Genomic DNA, 21,131 nt, shown 5'->3' with positions numbered 1-21,131 from the left:
GATAGAAACTCTATTTAAGAAGGGCTTCCTAGGGAAACCCACCAACAACAGTGAGAACAGACAGGAACGTTAGAGGAAGCCAGCTCTACAGCTTCAGCAAATATGAACAGAGCCCAACTCGTAGACAGATGAATACAAAACCTCACCCGCAGCTCTAGCTATGTTAATTCCTAATATAAGATAGATCCCATCCAGCTTTCCACATCCACACAAGGTGTGCTAACAGGAAAGAAGAAGTCCAGTTTGGAGACACAGGGATGACCAGACTCAGATATGGCACAGAATTGGGGATTGTCAGACGTGTGTGTGTGTGTGTGTGTGTGTGTGTGTGTGTGTACACACATACATAAAGAGATTTATTACAAGGGATTGGCTCAATTGTTTTGGAGCTGACAAGTCCCATGGCCCACAGTCAGCTGACTGGAGCCAGTGGAGTAGCTCCAATCTCTGAGGATGTGCCACCCAGGACCCAGCAGTTCCAGTCTGCAGGTCTCGACCTGAGAGAAAATACTTAAAGGAAGTTGGAGTTAAGGAGGGAGGAAGAGACAATGGGTGTCCACCACAATGGCGAAGGCATTGCTACGTGCAGGAGACAGGCAACTTGCAAACAAGGGAGGAGATCAGTAAAAAATCAGGCCCCTGGCACAAAATTTTCTGAAGGGTCTGCTGCTTCTTTCTAAGCCTCTGAGTTATCCTGGTTCAGGACAAAAATAATAACAATACTGATGTTCTTGTTTTTCCTGTTTATATTACCAAAGCCGCAGACAAAGTGCAAACAGCACGTGTTCTGACTGAGAAGGGCTTGGCCCTGGGTGTTCTCACCCACTTCCTGTTCCCCACACAGCAGACTTTGCTCTTTCTTGAGCAAAGCTCAAGCAAAGCTTGAGCTGAGCTTTCTGATCCCATTTTACTGAAAACTATAAGCAATGTATTCTATATATTCATATGCCATAGACACTTTCCTCTACCTCTTCCAGTCAAAGTCCCCAGAAGCCTGCAATGTGTCGTCCCTAAAAGGAGAAACAAAGAATTCACAAGACAGCACGGACCCAGGAGACAGAAAACATGACCATTCCTCTTCCTCTACGGCTGACGGAGTGGTAAGTCTGAGTGAGTGAGAGTGTGTGTTTGTGTGCGTGTGTGTGTGTTGTGTATGTATGTTTCTGTGTGTGTTGTATGTTTGTGTTTGTGTATGTGCTGTGTTTGGGAGTGTATGTGTATAGGTGGAGTGTGTGTGATGTGCTGATGTGTATGTTTATGTTGATGTGTATCTGTGTATTTTCGTCACTGTGTATGTTGTGTATTTATGTGTGTTTGTGTGACTGTGTATGTTGTGTATTTGTTTCTGTGTGTATGTGGGTGTTTTATGTTTGTGTGTTTTGTGTGTGTGTTTATGTGTTTATGTATTTGTGAATATGTGTGTGGAGTTTTCTGATTGTATGTGTGCAGTGTTATGTGTGACACGTTTGTGTGTGTGTATGTTTGTGTATAGGTGTATGCTGTGTTTATGAGTGTGTGTTTGCAAGTTTGTGAGTGTGTGTATGTTTGCAAGTGTGTGGGCGTGTGTTGTGTTTGTGAGTGTGGGTGTGTGCTGTTTGTGACTATGTGTGGTTGTATTTGAGTGTGTGTGTGTTTGTTGTGTTTGTGAGTCTGTGTGAATGTTTGTGAGTGTGGGTGTGTGTTTGCGAGTGTGTGGGTGTGTGTTGTGTTTGTGTGTATGTTTGCAAGTATATTAGTGTGTGCTGTGTTTGTGTGGGTGTGTGTTTGTGAGTGTGTGGGTGTGTGTTGTGTTTGTGAGTGCACGTGTGTAGTGCATGCAGTGTGCGTTTACAGTGGTACCAACCCATCCATGAATAAGAGTCAGAAGAACTCTGTTCCCTGTTCGAATTCACTGTTTAGCTCTGAGCAAGATGCTTTGGCGAGTTGACTCTCCTCCTGAGAAGCGTTAAGTGGGGGGACATAGCTGCTTATGCTCTGTGCTGGAGACAAAACCTACCAAGTGCAGCGAGGCAGGCATGTGAGGTGCTGGCCAGGCAGGGGCAAAGCAGCGAGGCCTGGGGCGCGGACTTACTTGCTGGTGCAAGGCTGGGGCACACAGTGCAAATTTTCTACCTGTGCTCCTCACCCAGCTCACCTACCCACCCTGCTGTTACTTTCCACTGAGCCTCCCCTTCTTTCTAAAGGAGTCACGAGATTTTGCTGGTGAAGTACTGCCTCAGTTTCCACCAAGGATGTAAGGAAGCGAAGGACAAAGAGGTTGAGGGGTCTCCAGGTACAGAGATAGGAGCACTAATCTCCTTGTTCCAGAAGCCCTTTGGATAGGCAAATGCTGTATCCCTGCTAGGGATAGCTGGGGACAGCTGTTCCCCTGACCTGCTCACTCTCTTTTCCTGAAGTCACATGACTTACTGGACTGTGACTGTTTTGAGCCTGGCCCTTCAGAGGTGACATTGCTAAATAAAGCCAACAACCATACAGCAAGGGCCACACTGACCTCCCGCTGGGCAGCTCCCAGGATAAGGGCAGGACTGAAGTCATTTGCCAGGTTAACAGAGTACAATGACTTTCTGAGGATGTTGTGGCAATGGGAAAACCATGCCTATCAGGGCCCCCTGTAGCTGGGTCTCCCCACACCCCACAGCCTTTGTCTGGCGACATTCATCTGACTGTGTCTCTGAGAGTCCTACATGTTCTGGAAAAACAGTCCTGGAGCCATGCAGTTTCCTCCCTGACTCCACAGAGAATATCAAGCAGCTATAGGCTGATGGGCCCCTGACATAGGGAACTGTGTTAGTCCATGAGGCAGGATGCACTGAGCGAGGTTACATGCTCTCCTCAGAAGGATGCCTGAAGTTCCTGGATAGAGTGGCATGGCCCTTCCCACAGGGGAGGAGACCTCAGGGACATTTAGTTCAGGCCTAGCATTCACACTTATAGGGACAATAAGGCCCAGGCAGTGTGACCATCCACTGTGACCAACTGATGGCCGTTGGAGATGAGCACTGCGGTCTCCTGGCTCCCAGCAGGACTCTGCCCCGCACCCTGATGGTCCCATTCCTGTCCTCACAGCAGAACCTGGCCACCAACCTGTAAGCCCTCTGTAATCCTAACTTCCTAACTGCCAAGCCTTCCCCAAAGGTCAGGCCTGGACTACCCTTTTTGGCCCAAGATCCCTGCCCCTATCCCCCAGCCAGTCCCTCGCCACGACTTCCTGCCCATGCCCTCCAGATACACTGTGGCCACACCAGTCTTCCCACTGCTCTCAGGACCCAGTATCAGACCTGCCTCTGCTCTCTGTTCTTTTCTCTCCTCACAGAACGGCTCTAGGACCCTGTCTCTCCAAATACTACCTGCCCCCTCGGCTGTCAGGCCAGTTCACAGTTCACCTTTCTCCATGAAGTCTCTTACACTGCCAATAGAGACCACAGTAGGGATGGGGGGAGAGGAGAGAAAACAGGGTCTGCAAAGGAAGGAGAGACCCCTCAGACGCCCTCCTCTCTCTCCTCATTCAGGCTGCTCCCCTCAAACCTAAGCTTCTGGCAAGAGAAAGGCAAAAGTCAGGTGCCTCTTAAAACTGTTGAAAAACCAATAAGACATATTATGGTTTTCTCTAGATAAAGAAGGAAGAATATGAAGAGATTGTCCAGGAGAATCCTGCAGGAGCACTGTGTCAGGATCCTAAACAAGACGTTATAGGAGGTAAACTACTTTCTAGCAGAAATGAGCTTGAGAGAGGTGTGGATGGGGATGTTTAATGACAGGTGGTGCACTGGGACAGGCAGCGGGGTCCATCCCTGTAGAGATTTGCCCACCTGGGCTGCCATCAAGGGGGCTTTAGGTTGGGGGGGGGTCTTCCTTTACTGCAGCCAAATAAGACGGAGAGGGCCCTGATGGGCACAGTGGGGGAAATGAAGGGAGGGAGACACAGTGCCAGCCGCCCCCTTTACTAAATCTCTGTGCCAGGCCCAAAGAAAGGGGTCTGTGCATTCTGGGCTTTCTTCCTCAGGTAGGATGTGCTGATAGTCGGTGTGACCAAACAGCTCACTGGAGCCCGAGGCTCTGCAGCCAATAGACCCCATGCAGGTGCTTGGCCGGATCAGATGGGAGAGCTCTCAGGGTCATACGGGTTGCAAAGCAGCATGTGAGCAGACAGGATGTACTTGGCTGCTGCCTCAGAACTGGGCTTGGCCTTCTGGAGGGGGTTCTCTCCAAAAGCTACTGCATCAGGGCCAGGCTTTTAACTTTCAAGGGCTCAACTTTGCCATCTACCTTGGGCAGACAGAATCTGGGAATGCTGGAAATCCATCCAATTTCCTGCCCAGAAGAAATTATTTGTGATTCATTATGTATTTTAACACAAACAGTTTTTTACTACATGAACTTCAATGGCCTGAGCCACTGGGAGAGAGCCTTATTAATAAACCACCAAAGCAAATTACCCATAGAAGTGCTGATACCCGATTTACCTATTCTTTTTTTTTTTAATTTTTTTTGATGCTTATTTTTGAGACAGAGACAGAGCATGAATGGGGGAGGGTCAGAGAGAGGGAGACATAGAATCTGAAGCAGGCTCGAACTCACAGAGTGTGAGATCATGACCTGAGCCGAAGTCGGACGCCCAGCTGACTGGGCCACCCAGGCACCGATTTACCTATTCTTGCAGCAATCAAGGTTAAATATTACTTGAAAAATCCTCTCCAGCGCTCAAGTGGTATATTTAAATTCCAGTGGTGTGCTCTGGTCCCAGGCGTGTGCAGAGACAGGGTTTGCTATCTTTGCCCAGCTTTTCATTGGCTGGGAGGGCAGAGGTGAATGTTCCATGCTTCCTTGAAACCCTCATCCATTCACTCAAATTCCTTTCAAGTCAGCTGGGGGAAGCTGGAGGGAGTCAAAGCCATTCGGTCGGAATTGGCTGCTGGGTCAGCATGGCCTGGGTGGCAGGCAGCAGAAAAAACATGTCATTGCTGAAGAGATTCTGAGGAAGTCAGTGTCCATCCTCCCCTCAGGAGGCTCAGGGCTCTGCTGTTGAGACACATCACTATCTTCAATGGGGGAACAGACTTGGAAACCGTTTATTAGTTGGCATTTCTCTGTGTGCTCTGGGTCTCAGATCTGAAAGGTCAGAAGGGAATTAATTCCCTTCCTGGTGCTCAGCCCCAGGAATCCAAGAACCTTGACACTAGGTTTCTCGATATTAAATTGGCATCTCCAAGTGTCTCTCAGCTCATGGTTCTGGTATTCTGCTGGGTGAGAATGTCCAACCCAGACTTCAAGGCTGCTGAATAAGAATGTGGCCGCAGGGTGTTTCTGCACTTGGAGCCTGGGGGTGGGTTGAGGTGGTCCCACACTCCCAACATTCTCTGCCACAAAAGCTGAAGAAGGTGATATGGTCAGACGCATGAGGTCACGTGTTTCTTTTTCTTCCTGCTCTTACTGAGAAGGATCTCCAATCAGGGAGACTTAGGGAAGCCCAGGGTTCCATAGTCATACTGGGCTAATTCCCATCTGGGTGAGAACAGATGACCCTGATAAGAAATGTCAAAACCGAACCATAAAAATGTGGTATTCTACCACACCATCCAGCAATTCCCCTTCTGGGTGGATACCCAAAAGAACTGAGAGCCGGGGACTCAGACATTTGTACGCTGATGTTCACAGCAGCATTATTCACAATAGTAAAGGGTGGAAACAACCCAAATGTTCATATATGTTTATGAATAAACAAAATATGATACAAACCTACAATGGGGTATGATCCAGCCTTAAAAAGGAAGGCAGTCCGGACACGTGCTACAACATGGGTGAATCTGAGGGCGTTATGCTGAATGAAAGAAGCCAGACACAAAAAAGCAAATCCTGCAATATTCCATTCGCATGTTCTACCTAGAATGGTCAGACTCCTAGACGCAGAAAGAACACTAGAGGTCACCAGGAATTAGTGCGGAGGGAGTAATGGGGAGTTGTGGTTTCATCAGGACAGTCTGGGATGATAAAAAAAATTCTTGAGGTGCACAGTGATGATTGCACATGATGTGAATGCACTGAGCGCCTCACCTCAAACTGGGTACAATGATGAATTTTGTTATATTCTATAATTTTTTACATTGTCTTTTTACCACACTTGTTAAAAAAGGCTTTAAAAAGGCAAGAAAGAACGTGAGCCTCCCCCGTCCCCCTCCCCCCGCAGGTCTCCGGTGCAGAGGCTGGTCTTCCGCTCTCCCCCCACCCCGCCGACGCCCTGCCCGGGTCAGGGAGCTCCCAGCCACGCGGCTCTAACCCCAGCTCCCTCTGCTTTGTTTCGCGCTTCCAGGTCTGGGGAAGGCCCCACCGAGCCCCCGGAGATTGAGGCTCCTCCTAGTGGGGAAAGCCGGCAGCGGGAAGAGCGCGACGGGAAACAGCATCCTGGGCAGGAAAGAGTTCCAGTCTAAACTCAGCGCTCAACCGGTGACCCGGGCCCTGCAGAGGGCCAGCCGCGACTGGGCCGGCCTGGAGCTCGAGGTGATCGACACCCCCGACATCCTGTCCCCGTGTGCCCCGCTGGAGGCCGTGTGCGAGGCGGTCGTCTTTTCCGCCCCCGGGCCGCACGCGGTGCTGCTGGTGACGCAGCTGGGCCGCTACACGGAAGAGGACCGGCGGGCGGTGCGGCGCCTCCAGGAGGCCTTCGGGATGGGCGTGCTGGCCCACACGGTGCTGGTGTTCACGCGCAAGGAGGACCTGGACGGGGGCTCCTTGGAGCAGTACGTGCGGGAGACCGACAACGAGCCCCTGGCCCGGCTGGACCGGCAGTGCTCACGGCGCCACTGCGCCTTCAACAACGCGACGGGCGGCGCGGAGCAGGAAGCGCAGCTGCGGGAGCTCCTGGGGCAGATCAACTGCATCCTGTGGGAGAACAACCACCGGCACTTCAGCAACCGCGCCTACCGCTACTGTCAGCGGAACGGTCTGCGCGGAGACCGCCAGGAGAAGCAGGTGCCCGGGGGGAGCGGCTCAGAGGAGGCGCCCGGCGCGGAGCCCTGGCGGGAGGGTCTGTGCCAGATCCAGAAGGAATCGGAGGAAGTTTACAGACGTCTGCTGAAGAGGGAGCCCATTTGAGCCTCGGCCGGGCCTCAGCCTCCGTGGCCAGCTGTCGGCCTCTCCGTGCCCGTGCGTCCTTGGCCATCCCACTCTCCTGATCCGCGGGTGCGGTCCGGAGTGCCCAGCTCGAACCCCCCGGGGGCCTTCATCACACCTTCCGGGGCGGTTGAATGGCTTCTACGCTGTAGGGAGCAGCATGCCAGGTGGAGGGGAGAACTCTGCAGTGCGCGGGCGTCTTTCTGGAGGGCTGTTGCTGCGCATGGAGAAGAGAGCAGAATGGGGTCTGGCTCTGGCCATCTAGCTGCATAAGGAGATAGGTGCGCCTCAGGTGCACCTCAGCTTCTTTGAGGTTCTAGATGCTTCTGGAGAGTCTGACCAACTGTTGGAAGCAGAATTGGAGCAGACTGGAGCAACATACCCGCCCCTAGTCTCTTTTCCTCCCTTCAAGCTGTGTGACAGAGGGTCTCCAGTTACCTTCATCTGGGAGGGGTGGGAAGTGCTGGAGGGCGGTCAGAGATCAGAGGACACAGCGTCAGGTCTGTTTGGTTTCGTCCAATGGTGAAGTCTCTACAACCAGATGCCCGCGGACTACATCTCGCAGTGTGGAGGCCGGGACACCTCTCTAACCCAGACCTAATGGACCTCTAAGAAAGTTTGAGCGTTTCTTTTGCCAGAATATTCAGAAAAGTGTCTCAGGGCCCAACAAGACTTATTTGGGGGTGCATACTTAAGTCTTTGTGCCAGAACCATTTATTAGATATGCCATCAATTTCCCACTGAACTGAAGCACGTTGATCATATGATACGTTTTCATATTCTGTAAGATCTATGTCAGGATTTTCAATTCTGTTCTTGTCTCCTACTTTTCTTCCTTTCTTATGAATAAAATATTGATTTCATTTCAGAGGCTTTGCGTATAATATGTCAGTCTACATTTTTATATTTCCTTTGTTATTCTCAGGCATCCATTCTTCAGGGTGAAAGCTAAAATCATTTGCATTTCCATTAGAAGATTAATTTCTTTAAGTGATCTTGTTTTAACTGTCAGCTTTGTTAATTTCATAACAGAAAATACATTGACCCGATCTCGCGGTCCGTGAGTTCGAGCCCCGCGTCAGGCTCTGGGCTGATGGCTCAGAGCCTGGAGCCTGTTTCCGATTCTGTGTCTCCCTCTCTCTCTGCCCCTCCCCCGTTCATGCTCTGTCTCCCTCTGTCCCCAAAATAAATAAACGTTGAAAAAAAAATTTTAATAAAAAAAAATTAAAAAAAAGGAAAATACATTGACCAAATGACAGCCTCATTCACTGAGTCTAAATGGCAAGTTACTCAAAACACGTTATCCAGTAAAAATCCTTGAAAAAAGAAAAATAAAATAATAAAATAAATAAAAATCCTAAAGAAATTGGTTTTAATTACATCAAATACAGTGGGTTCTTTTCTCCTTTATGATTAAAAATCAGCGGTGATAAGTCCCACAAGATTTCAGGAGAAGGGATAGATGGGGCACTATCGCTCCCTCAGCTTCAGACAATGGGGGAAGACGTGTGTGGATATGTTCTGGAAACTCCACAGTCTGTGAACCAGTAAGAAAAAAAGTGATGTGGGTGGAGGTGGGGGTGGGCTGAAGACAGAGTGTTGTCTTGGCCGAGGCTGTGAAATCGCCAGCTTCAGAATTTGTGCCTTTCTAAAAACATCTCTACACTGAACAAAGCATGAAAAATGGGGATGTGGACAACCAGAAGAGCTCAGTGCACACTAGGTTGTTTCCTCCCTCGCTGGGTCCAAGCAGCTGTTAAAAGTATCAGAGGTTGTTTCCAGCTCCCAACGCTCCTGTAATAACACTGAAAAACTATGTAGAAAATACAAAATAATAATAATTATACAACAGTTGCTCGAAGGCACTGGGGAGTGACCAAATGCAGGCAGACACTACAGGGAACTGTAATCCCCAAACTGTCTAGAAGAAATTTTTTTCTGGAAGCCTGAAAGAATTGGTCACAGTACTGATAGCAGCAAAGATGGAATCTGAGGTTCCAGTTCACCAAGCATTCCATGGCGATACTGAAAGGGTCATGTTTCTGGAGTAAAAACCACATCAGGGCAAAGGGATTTGCTCTAAAAGAAGACCAAGCTCATGGGCATTGAGGAGGGCAACTTTTGGGATGAGCACTGGGTGTTGTATGGAAACCAATTTGACAATAAATTTTATATTAAAAAAATAAAAATAAAAATAAAAATAAAATAAAATAAAAGAAGACCAAGCTCAAAGTAGTCCCTTCCTAGGAATGTGTAAAACCAAGCCTTCTCAAAGCCAAAGTGATCCACCAGTAATTTTTTTAAATGTTCATTTATTTATTTTGAGAGATAGAGACAGAGCACAAGCAGGGGAGGAGCAGAGAGAGAGGGAGACACAGAATCCAAAACAGGCTCCAGGCTCCAAGCTGTCAGCACAGAGCCCGACGCGGGGCTCAAACTCACAAACCGTGAGATCATGACCTGACCTGAAGCCAGACGCTCAACCGACTGAGCCACCCAGACGCCCCGATCCACCAGTAATTTAAGTGCCTGCTACAACAAAGTCAATATTCTTCAGGAGATAGTAATATCTTGAGTCTCTACAATGTATTATCTACAATATCTTATAAATTATTAAAAATTCTTGTTTTCTAACATAAGGATAGGAAGTTATAAAATTTCCCTCTACACATGTGTATCTACATCTCACAAATTTGTGTATATTCCGTTTTCACTATCAGTTTAAAATATTTTCTATATTCTTTGTGATGTTTTTTCTCACTCATGGGTTATTTAGACGTATGTGTTTGAGTTCCAAATATTTGAGTATTTTCTAGAAATTTCAGTGTTCAGTATGGTAAGCATTAGTCATGTGTGGCTATTGAGCACTTGAAATGTAGCTGGTGTACCTGAGAAAAGGAAGTTTGAATTTTAATTTAGTTATAATTAGCTTTAATTTAAATTTAAAAGCTGAAGCAGTGTAAAATATTTTACCATGAAACACAGCTTTGTTGTTTAGGTGGAAATAAATTTCCCTTGAATATTGTATTACATATTATTGCTGTTTTGCAATGCAAATTTGGGACGTATGCATTGTTTCTAGTGTCAGCCATAAACCTGTCACCGAGGTATAGTCCTGTCAATAGATTGATTCTGTTTGAGTAATCTTCTTTCACTGAGGCAATACTTGTGTTTGAATACTGGATGTAGACAGTACAAATCACAGTAATGCCTACCTACATTATAGGTGGTAAATTAAATGTAAATACTGATTATTTTATTCATAATATAATCAAATTAATTTTTGGTTTAAAAATCAATATGGACAAATTTTTAACTTTGAAATGAATGCATAATACTGATACAGAATGAATGGAGATCACCAGGTGAACTCCATGACAAGAACAGAGAAAGAGAAAGAGACCAGACCAACATATGTTACAAAATTCATGATGAACAGCAATTGCACTTTGTTGTAGTACAACAAAGCCAGAAACAAAGTGGTTAGAGACGTTTTCAGGATACACATAGGAATTTTGATGAACATTTCCTCTCAACAATCAAAAACAAAATGGACAAAACTAGTAACTGAGCCAGAATCAAATGCCCAACAAAACAATTCTAAACAATTTTTAACAGGATCTGAGCTTTTAACTTGGGCCACTTTAAAGCAGCTTTGAACCCCAATGTTTATAGCAGCACTCTCAACAATAGCCAAATTATGGAAAGAGCCTAAATGTCCATCAACTGATGAATGGATAAAGAAATTGTGGTTTATATACACAATGGAATACTACGTGGCAATGAGAAAGAATGAAATATGGCCTTTTGTAGCAACGTGGATGGAACTGGAGAGTGTGATGCTAAGTGAAATAAGCCATACAGAGAAAGACAGATACCATATGGTTTCACTGTTATGTGTATCCTGAGAAACTTAACAGAAACCCATGGGGGAGGAGAAGGAAAAAAAAAAAGAGGTTAGAGTTGGAGAGAGCCAAAACATAGGAGACTGTTAAAAACTGAGAACAAACTGAGGGTTGATGGGGGGATGGGAGGGAGGGAAGGGTGGGTGATGGGGATTGTATGGAATACAAGCACTGGGTGTTGTATGGAAACCAATTTGACAATAAATTTCATATATTGAAAAAAAAATAAAGCAGCTTTGATTATTGCACAAAAAAGAAAAATGCTTTAGTTGGAGAGATGGTTAAAGAAATTACTACTTTGGCTACGGTAAGTTTTGTTGGAAAATTTTAGGAAAAGCCTAAGATTTTTAAAGTATCAAAATATGAAAGACCTTCCATTAAGGCACCAAACAATTGCCCATGGAAGAGAAGACCTTTTTTAGGAACCTCTATAATTGTTTTCCAGAGTGGCTGCACCAGTGTGCATTCCCACCAACGGTGCAAGAGAGTTCCCCTTTCTCCACATCCTTACAAATATCTGTTGCTTTCTGACTTGTTAATTTTAGTCGTTCTCACAAGTATGAGGTGGTATCTCATGGTGGTTTTGATTTGTATTTCTCATATGATGATGAGTGATGCTGAGCATCTTTTCAAGTGTCCGTTATCCATCTGTATTTCTTCTTTGGAAAAATGTCTGTCCATGTCTTCTGACTATTTCTCTATCTTAAAACATTATTTTTATCTTATCTTTATCTTTAAACATTAAAAATAAGGCAAAAACCTCTTTGACCTTGGTGGCAGCAACTTCTTAGTCAACATGTCTCCAGAAGCAAGGAAAACAAAAGCATAAATGAACTATTGGGACCTCATCAAGATAAACCTTCTGCACAGCAAAAGAAACAATCAGCAAAACTAAAAGGCAACCAATGGAATGGGAAAAGATATTTGCAAATGACATCTCAGATAAAGGGTTAATATCCAAAATCTATAAATAACTTATCAAACTCAACACCCAAAAAATCAAATAATCCAGTGAAGAAATGGGCAAAAGACGTGAATAGACACTTTTTAAAAGAAGACATCCAGATGGCTAACAGACACATGAAAAAAAAATGCTCAACAGCATTCATCATCAGGAAATACAAATCAAAACCACAATGAGATACCACCTCACACCAGTCACCATGGAAAATTAACAACGCAGGCAATGACAGGTGTTGGCAAGGATGCAGAGCAAAAGGAACCTTTTGACACTACTGGTGGGAATGAAAACTGGTGCAGCCACTCTGGAAAACAGTATGGAAGTTCCTTAAAAAATTAAAAATAAAACTACCCTACGGCCCATCAATTGCACTACTAGGTATTTATCCAAAGGATACAGGTGTCCTGTTTCAAAGGGGCACAAGCACCCTAATGTTTATAGTAGTGATATTGACAATAGCTAAAGTATGAAAAGAGACCAAATGCCCATCAATAGATGAATGGATAAAGAAGATGTGGTATATTGTCACAGACTTTGAGTCTGGAGTTCTCTCTTGTCCAGCAAGAGAGCTGATGCAGAATTGAATATGAGAGAGGCTAATGTCCAGGATGAGACAAGAGACCTGAGTAAGGGTCCTTGCTCTGTATTTATTAGGATCAGAAGGCTTACAAACGTTATGGACATGCAGAAAGAGACAATAAAATAGTGATCATTAATTCATGTGTGTGAAAGAAAGGGGGTTTCGAAAGTATGCAGTGTTAGGGGTTTGGGTCAATATAAAACAAAATCCCAGTGTCAAGCATAGGGCTGTTTACTGCAGGCACCAGACACCGTGTCTGTTTATCTTAACCTTTCTAGGGGCTAAGTCAGATAGAGCATGCTACCTCAGGGTTAACAAGACATTTTTCTCGCCGATTAGCTCTGGGCGCTTTTGTCCTGTAAAGGCTTTCCGCTTTACATTTTGTTTACTTAATGATAAATCCTGGGGCTTTTGCCCTGCTGTGGCAGGTTTCCACCTCTAGCTGCTCTTGGACGCTTTCATCCTGTGAAAGCAGCTTCCACTCTATGCTTCATTCTACGCTGAGTGCTTTCGCCCTGTGGCGGCTTTCTGCTCAGAGAATTCTTAAACTTATTCCCCATTGTATATATAAAATGAAATATTGCTTGGAATCAAAAAGAATGAAATTTTGCCATTTGAAACAACGTGGATGGAACTAGAGTGTATTATGCTAAACAAAATTAGTCAATCAGAGAAAGACAAATATCATATGACTTCACTCCTATGTGGAATTTAAGATACAAAACAGATGAACATAACGGAAGGGAAGCAAAAATAATGTAAAAACAGGGATGGAGACCAAATATAAGAGACTCTTAAATATAGAGAACAAACTGAGGGTTGCTGGAGGGTTATGAGTGGGAAGATGGGCTAGATGGGTAACGGGCATTAAGGAGGACACTTGTTGGGATGAGCGCTGGGTGTTATATGTAGGGAATGAATCACTGGATTCATTATTATTATTATTGCACTATATGGTAACTAACTTGGATGTAAATTTAAACAAACAAACATTAAAAGTAGAACTACTGTACGATCCAGCAATTGCACTACCAGGTATTAACCAAAGGATACAAAAATACAGATTTGAAGGGGCACATGCACCCTGATGTTTATAGCAGCACTATCAACAATAGCCAACTATGGAAAGAGCCCAAATGTCCACCAACTGATGAATGGATAAAGAAGATGTGGTGTATATATGTACAAGGGAATAATACTCAGCGATCAAAATGAATGACATTTTGCCACTTGCAACGACATGGGTGGAGTTAGAGTGTATTATACTAAGCAAAATAAGTCAATCAAAGAAAGACAAATACCATATGATTTCACTCACATGTGGGATTTAAGAAACAAAACAGATGAACACATGAGAAGGAAAAAAGAGAGAAGGAAGCAAACCATAAAGACTCTAAACTATAAAGAACAAACTGAGGGTTGATGGAAGGAGGTGGGTGGGGGATGTGCTAGGTGGGTGATGGGTAACAAGGAGGGCACTTATGATGAGCACTGGGTGTTACATGTAAGTGATGAATCACTAAATTCGATACCTGAGGCCAATTTTACCATATATGTTAAATAACTAGAATTTAAATAAAAGCTTAAAAAGAAAAAAGACAAGATCTTTTTAATAATATCAAAGATTAATTGATATAAAATTTGAAAACTTTCAAGTATTTTTTCTTTAGAACCATACGAGAAGTATGATATAAGACACTGGCCAAATAACATTTTTAGTGTGTCTTAAAATATTCCCAAATCTATGAAGAGATGTTGTAAATTCAAGGCAAACAATTAAATTAGAGGTATGGGGATTTCAAAATCATTTGAGCCTGTCCGATGAGAATTTTAATAGATATTTGGCACCAATCTTTCACAATGGAGATCCCTGCGTAAGGCTCCAGCTTCGATCTCATACTGTATGCCCCAGAATTACTGAATCATGTTCTTTCCCAGTGCTGGATCCTGACTTTATTTTGCTTTGATTGTTTCCAGAAACATATCAGTTCCCACCACTTAAACAGAGTATTTGATTAGGAAAACATAATCTAGGTACCAAAAGTAAAATGTAGGGACACCTGGATGGCTCAGTCAGTTAAGCATCTGACTCTTGATCTCAGCTCAGAGCTTGATCTCACGATTGTGAGTTCAAGCCCCATGTTAGGTTCTGCACTGGGCGTGAAGCCTGCTTGAAAGAAAGAAAGAAAGAAAGAAAGAAAGAAAGAAAGAAAGAAAGAGAGGGAGGGAGGGAGGGAGGGAGGAAGGAAGGAAGGAAGGAAGGAAGGAAGGAAGGAAGGAAGGAAGGAAGGAAAGAAGAACTTTTAATCTAGGAAATGAGAGAGTTGCCCACGCACGGGAAGGCTGGGAATGCAGGGCTTTGAGAAGCTAACTGGGGCTCTGAAACCAGCAATTCTCATGGCCATCAGTGATGAAGCATAAAACCTGTGTGTTTGCAACCAGAGAATGGTACTCCATCCCGTACATGTTCCAAATCCCAAGGGAGCGTCTTGCATTAGTGAACTTTAACCTGGACCTACAGGAGAAGGGATGATATGGAATGTCATTCTAGGTTCCTTCCCTGTGATGCAGAGAAGGGACCTTGAGGGACAGTGAGTGTTGTCACGGTGACAACAGGGGATTTGGCACAGCTGAATAATTCATAGGTAAGGATTCACCTTATATCTGTTCTTATGGAAACATTCCCTATCTCATCCAAGACATCAAATAAGACTAGTCCCTATTTAATGCTGGGTGTGCCTGGGACAAAGTACTAATTTATTATCTTGTATTTTAGTCACTTGTGTCTCAGGATGTTGACAGTTACTACCACAGTAGTGGGTGGCAGAAAACTCTTCCCTGTTCAATGTTGTGCACCAAATTCCTGGCATACATGAGGCATCTGTAAATGTTTCTTCACCCTACTCCTTGGAGATTTAGTGAAACTTGGCTCAAGGTACATTTCCATAGCCTAGAGAGGCCAAAAGCCTTCATGCTCTTTCTGGGAATTTTCTGAGCTCACTTCCTTAGGCTTTCCTCTACTTTCTCAATCATATGCACTGTCCCATTTCACCCCATTTGATGTAGTTCTTCAGCTCTTTAACTGGTTTCCACAATAACAACATATATTAACCATTTTTTTTTAAGTTTACATACTTATTTTGAGAGAGAGAGTGAGAGAGGGGCAGAGAGAGAGGGAGAGACAGAATTCCAAGCAGGATCACAAAACCTTGATCATCACCTAAGCCAAATGAACCCAGGAATCAGATGCTTAACCAACTGAGCCACAGAGGTTCCCCATTAGCATTTTTATGAAAGTCACAGGGAGGGGTCCCACAAGCAGCAACTTACTGCACCAAGAGTTGACTCTTCTCTCTCTGGCTCAGAGGAGGAAATGCCAATCCCTCCAACTCCACCACCCAGGAAGTAGAAACTCTGCTGTGAGCCCTTCATAAATGATCTCCTCATGAAAGGCAGAGTGACTGATCTGTTTCAGAATGTGAGAATGTTAGGACAGTCTGACTTCCTAGACCACTTTTTCCTATTATATTTTATTTTTCAAAAACAGGAAGCAGATGGTACTTTCTCCCTTTTAGTTTGCTGGGACCAGACGTGACCCACACTTTTGGATACTTATTCCATTCTGTATGCACACCAAATAAATTATTTCTGGCAGGTCCCAACTGAGTCACCTTCTCAGACAGTAAATCTGGTTGTCAGATAGTCCCAGGATGTATGACTAGCTCTGTTCCATTCAGGGAGAAGAATAAAGTCTTCTAACTTGGACTCCAGTTCCTGCTCTGGTCTCTACTTCCTCTTTACTAGGGAGTCCTAGACTTTTGATAGAATTTCTGGTATTTTGCCTTATTTGATTTAGTTCTTTGCATGTACACTTGAGAATCTTGGAAAGGAGTCTTCAGTATTCTGAATCCAGCTGGTAACATTTTCCCTTTCAAACACAGGATTATTTGCTGCTGGGCAGTCACTCTGAAGGGATAGTCCCAGACGAGCAGCACCCACAACACCTGTGAGTTTGCTGAGAATGCAGATTCTCAGGCTCCACTGAGAGCTTACTGAATCAGAAACTTTGTACTTTAACAAGCCTTCGCACTGGCTCTGATGCATGCTAATGCTTCAGAAAATATAGAGAATGTGTGAAATGAAGAAGCATTAAGAATTGTATGAAAATTTGGTTGGGAGATTGTCAAGGGAATTCACCTTGAGGGTGAGAATGATGTAGCTGTGCAGCAAGGTGTAGAGAAAATTCACCCAAATGACACATAGCTCATGTTGCTTGTCATCTGCATGTTATCCACCTGGCCTTTGTTCCTTACTAACAAAACTACAGTTGTGTTGATAAAAGTGATGTATCATGTGAAATACTAAATCACACAGTGTTTCTTGCAGCTGTGGTAACCACATGATCAAGAGATAGAAGCCAAAGTCCTGGGGATTTCTGGGCTTGCTTTGCTTTTGTAATACAAGTGACATTCTGTTTTCCTTTTTGTTTCTTTCTTTTAAGTTTATTTTGAGACAGAGATAGAGATAGAGACAGAGAGAGAGAAAGAGAGAGAGAGAGAGAGAGCAGAGGAGGGGGAGAGAAAGAGGGAGAGAGAAAACCTCAAGCAGGCTTTGCACTATCAGCCCAGAGCCCAAATCTGGGCTTGATTTCAGGAACCATGAGATCATGACCTAAGCCAAAATCAAGAGTTGGGCACTTAACTGACTGAACCACCCAGGAGTCTCTGCCTTCCTTATTGTTTCTATCTTCTTTCCATCTGTAAGGCAGAGGTGAAACAGTCATCTTGCTTCTTTGAGACAAAAGTCACTTGCAAAAAATGGTGGAGCAGGTAAGGAGACAAAAATCAAGTTATCAAGTTCTTTGGAGAGTTACATCACCAACTTTTGTATAAAATTTGAAACTTTTGTTTGTTAAGCCACTTTAGTGATGTTTCCCTTATGTGCAACCCAACATACTCCAGCTGATATTCCAGGACTGAATGAGAATCACTGCCAAATCAGCCACACTGAGAAACAGGGGACACCATTCAACAGGTAGAGGATGGGATCCCATCCTTCTCAACAAACCCCCATGTTACATAGGCATCTCTCTCCCACTGAAGGAGAGGAATGTGATGGTGGGGTGGGGGGGGCATGACTCTCAAATTCACTTAAATAGACTGAACTCTGTCTAAAGTTTCTCTTTGACAGATCACACTGGACTTCTTTAAACAACATGAAACATTTCGTTATGATTTTTCTCTGGAAGTAATGGGTAAGACCGAGGAAAGACTAGAAAAATTAAAGTTTTTACATTTTCTCTCTATATTAAATGTAGTCTATGTTTAATTTTTCTATGTAGGCTGTTCCCATGTACTCCACACTGCTCCACAAGAAACAATTGACTTAAAGTCTTAGGGGACTCATTTCCATAAGCTTGCTCAAAGTATTTTTCCTACAAAAGCAACTATTATATCAAAAGGAATTAAAAATAGAATTAAAATTTCCCTATCTCAGTATCCTTTCTCACAAATGTCTATCAGAGATATAATGCTTAAGAAAATGCACACACCACGGAGCACAGGAACTATTTTTATTGATGAAAAAGTTACAGAAAATATGAGCATATAGGACTTAAAATGCCCTAATAATAGATTTTAATACACCATTCTCAGTACAAAACAAACCAAGTAGGGGAGCCTGGGTGGCTCAGTTGGTTAAGCATCTGACTTTGGCTCAGGTCATGGTCTCACAGCTTGTGAATTTGAGCCCTTTATTGGGCTATGTGCTGACAGCTCAGAGCCTGGAGTCCGTTTCAGATTCTGCGTCTCCCTCTCTCTCTGCCCCTCTCCTGCTCACATTTGGTCTCTCTCTCTCAAAAATAAATAAGTACTAAAAAAATAAAAACAAAAAACAAACAAAAAACAAGCCGAGTAGCCAAAAAAGAAAAAAAAAATAGTAAGTAAAGAGCTAGAAGAGTAAACAACATAATGAAGAAATTAGATCTCATGGATATATTGAGAATTTACTCTCTTCTCTATAATAGCAGAGAATACACTCTTTTTGCAGGCACTCATAGAACATTCACAAAACTTGATCATTAGCAAACCTCAGTGAGTTCCATAAAGTAGAAGTATTGCAAACGACGTGCAATAAAACCAGAAATCACTTTTGTAAAGTAATCTGGAAATTAACTTTTAGGAAAAAAGTTTTGTGGAAAAAAATTATAAACTGACACTCTAGAATTTCTTAAAGATGATGATCATGAAAACACTAAATAGCAACAGCTATAGGATTCATTTAAAGAAATGAGGGGAGGGGCGCGTGGGTGACTCAGTCAGTTGAGGGTCCGACTTTGGCTCAGGTCATGATCTCACTGTTCGAGGCCTGCATAGGGCTCTCTTCTGTCAGCGCAGAGCCCAGTTTTGATCCCTCCTCTCTCTGTACCTCCCCCACTTACACTGTCTATCTCTCTCAAAAATAAACAAACATTGGGGCACCTAGGTGGCTCCGTTGGTTCAGTGTCGTACTCTTGGTTTCAGCTTAGGTGATGATGTCACAGTTTTGGAACCAGCTCCGATCTGACAGTGGAGCCTACTTGGGATTCTCCCTCTGTCTCTGCCCCTCCCCTGTTCATACTGTCTCTATCTCTCTCAATATAAATAAGTAAACTTTAAAATAAATGAATAAATAAATCAATAAACATTTTTGAAAATAAAGAAATGAGGGGAGAAAATTCATTGCACCCAAGGCTTCTCCAATAAGAATAAAAGAATGAAAAATAATAAATTCAATTCCCACCTCCAAAAATACCTGTGAAAACTAAAAGGAAGTAAACCAAAGGAAAGTATGGAAATAATAAAGATGAAAACAAAAATTAATGTAGTAGGGAGGAAAACACACTAGGCCTAATTAACAAATTAAAATTCAGGCTTGTCAAAAAAAATTAAACTACTAATTATTTTTTTGGAGAAGAAAAGGGGAAAGGACCACAAATAAAATTTTCAATATGATAAGAGGTTATGGCCATTGAATTAGAAGAAATTTTTTTCTTTTTTATTTAATATGAAATTTATTGTCAAATTGGTTTCCATACAACACCCAGTGGTCATCCCAACAGGTGCCCTCCTCAAAGCCCATCACCCACTTTCCCCTCCCTCCCACCCCCCATCAACCCTCAGTTTATTCTCAGTTTTTAAGAGTCTCTTGTGGTTTGGCTCTCTCCCTCTCTAACTTTTTTCCCCCCTTCCCCTCCCCCATGGGTTTCTGTTAAGTTTCTCAGGATCCACCTAAGAGTGAAAACATATGGTATCTGTCTTTCTCTGTATGACTTATTTCACTTAGCATAAAACTCTCCAGTTCCATCCACATTGCTACAAAAGGCCATATTTCATTCTTTCTCATTGCCAGGTAGTATTCCATTGTATATATAAACCACAATTTCTTTATCCATTCATCAGTTAATGGACATTTAGGCTTTTTCCATAATTTGGCTATTGTTGAGAGTGCTGCTATAAATATTGGGGTACAAGTGCCCCTATGCATCAGCACTCCCGTATCCCTTAGAAGAAATTTTTAAAATTTAAGATCTCTGTACAAATAAATATGAAGACCTAGATGAAATGGATAATTTCCTAGGGAAATACAGATTACCAATACTGTCCACTAGAGTGGTGAAGGTGAAATCATAGACCAATTTACATGGAAGAGATAGGGAAAGCCATTCAGGAACCATACCACAAAGTAAACACCAGGGCCAGATGGTTTTGCATGGGAATTCTTCTGAACCTTCAACATCCAGATGTCCCAGTGCTCTTTAAATTGTTGCAGAACATTGGAAATGAACGGAAATTTCCCTAACTGCTCTTTCAAAAGAAATATAGCATTGATACCTAAGCTTGATAAAGACCATACAAAAAGATGAAACTATAAACCAATATTTCTCATGAGTATCAAAACAAAAATACCAAATAAAATACTAGCAAATAGACTCCAACACCACATTCTTAAACATAAATGAAAAATTGATTCATTATTGGAAAATCTATTAATGTCATTGACTTATCAATAGACTTAAGGAAAAATAATCATAAGGTTATTTCCATAGATGACTTGTGAAAGCCTTTGACAAAATTTAACAGCTATTCATGATAAATAATATAATAGCTATTCACTCAAGAAAAGAGTAGACAGGGGCACCTGGGTGGGTCAGTTGGTTACATGTCTGACTCAATTTCGGCTCAGGTCATGATCTCACAGTTCTTGGGATTGAGCAGCGCATCTGACTCTTTGGGACAGTGTGGAGCCTGCTTGGGACTCTGTCTTCCTCTCTCTGCCACTCCCCTGCTCACACAGGCTCGCTCTTCCTCTCTCTCTTTCTCAAAATAAATTTTAAAAACTTTTATAAAAAGTGGAGAATACTTGTTTAAAATATTTATACACACACACAAATACAAATTGTATACTACTGTAATCCAATATCTCACTTACTTAACTGGGAATCACTGAAGATATATTTAGGAACAAAGCAAGCCATGTCCATTCTTTACTATTCAACATCGTGATAGACATCTTAGCCAATGCAATAAGATAAGAG

General features: G+C 43.2%; 2 protein-coding genes across 3 annotated transcripts in view; both read left to right on the top strand.

Moving 5' to 3' along the window:
* The window catches only part of LOC147582951 (GTPase IMAP family member 7-like), a 226,695-nt gene that overhangs the window by 56,219 nt on the left and 149,345 nt on the right, over positions 1-21,131 (top strand). The window lies entirely within an intron of this gene.
* Positions 677-7,978, top strand: LOC147582957 (GTPase IMAP family member 6-like). Its single transcript, XM_086686575.1, has 3 exons — positions 677-1,100; positions 3,615-3,699; positions 6,311-7,978. Exons 1-3 carry the CDS (start codon positions 927-929, stop codon positions 7,090-7,092), a joined length of 1,041 nt encoding a protein of 346 aa, XP_086542701.1. The 5' UTR covers positions 677-926; the 3' UTR covers positions 7,093-7,978.

The sequence above is a fragment of the Puma concolor genome, chromosome A2, assembly GCF_028749965.1.
Source record: "Puma concolor isolate L17-30 chromosome A2, mPumCon1.1.hap2, whole genome shotgun sequence".
In the NCBI taxonomy this organism is placed as follows: Eukaryota; Metazoa; Chordata; class Mammalia; order Carnivora; family Felidae; genus Puma; species Puma concolor.
This window is presented reverse-complemented; position numbering and strand designations above follow the sequence as displayed.

Coding starts and splice junctions, on each gene's coding strand:
- LOC147582957 (XM_086686575.1), top strand. CDS start 927: ATGTATTCTATATATTCATATGCCATAGACACTTTCCTCTACCTCTTC. Junction 1,101..3,614: donor CCTCTACGGCTGACGGAGTG/GTAAGTCTGAGT, acceptor GGTTTTCTCTAG/ATAAAGAAGGAAGAATATGA. Junction 3,700..6,310: donor TAAACAAGACGTTATAGGAG/GTAAACTACTTT, acceptor TCGCGCTTCCAG/GTCTGGGGAAGGCCCCACCG.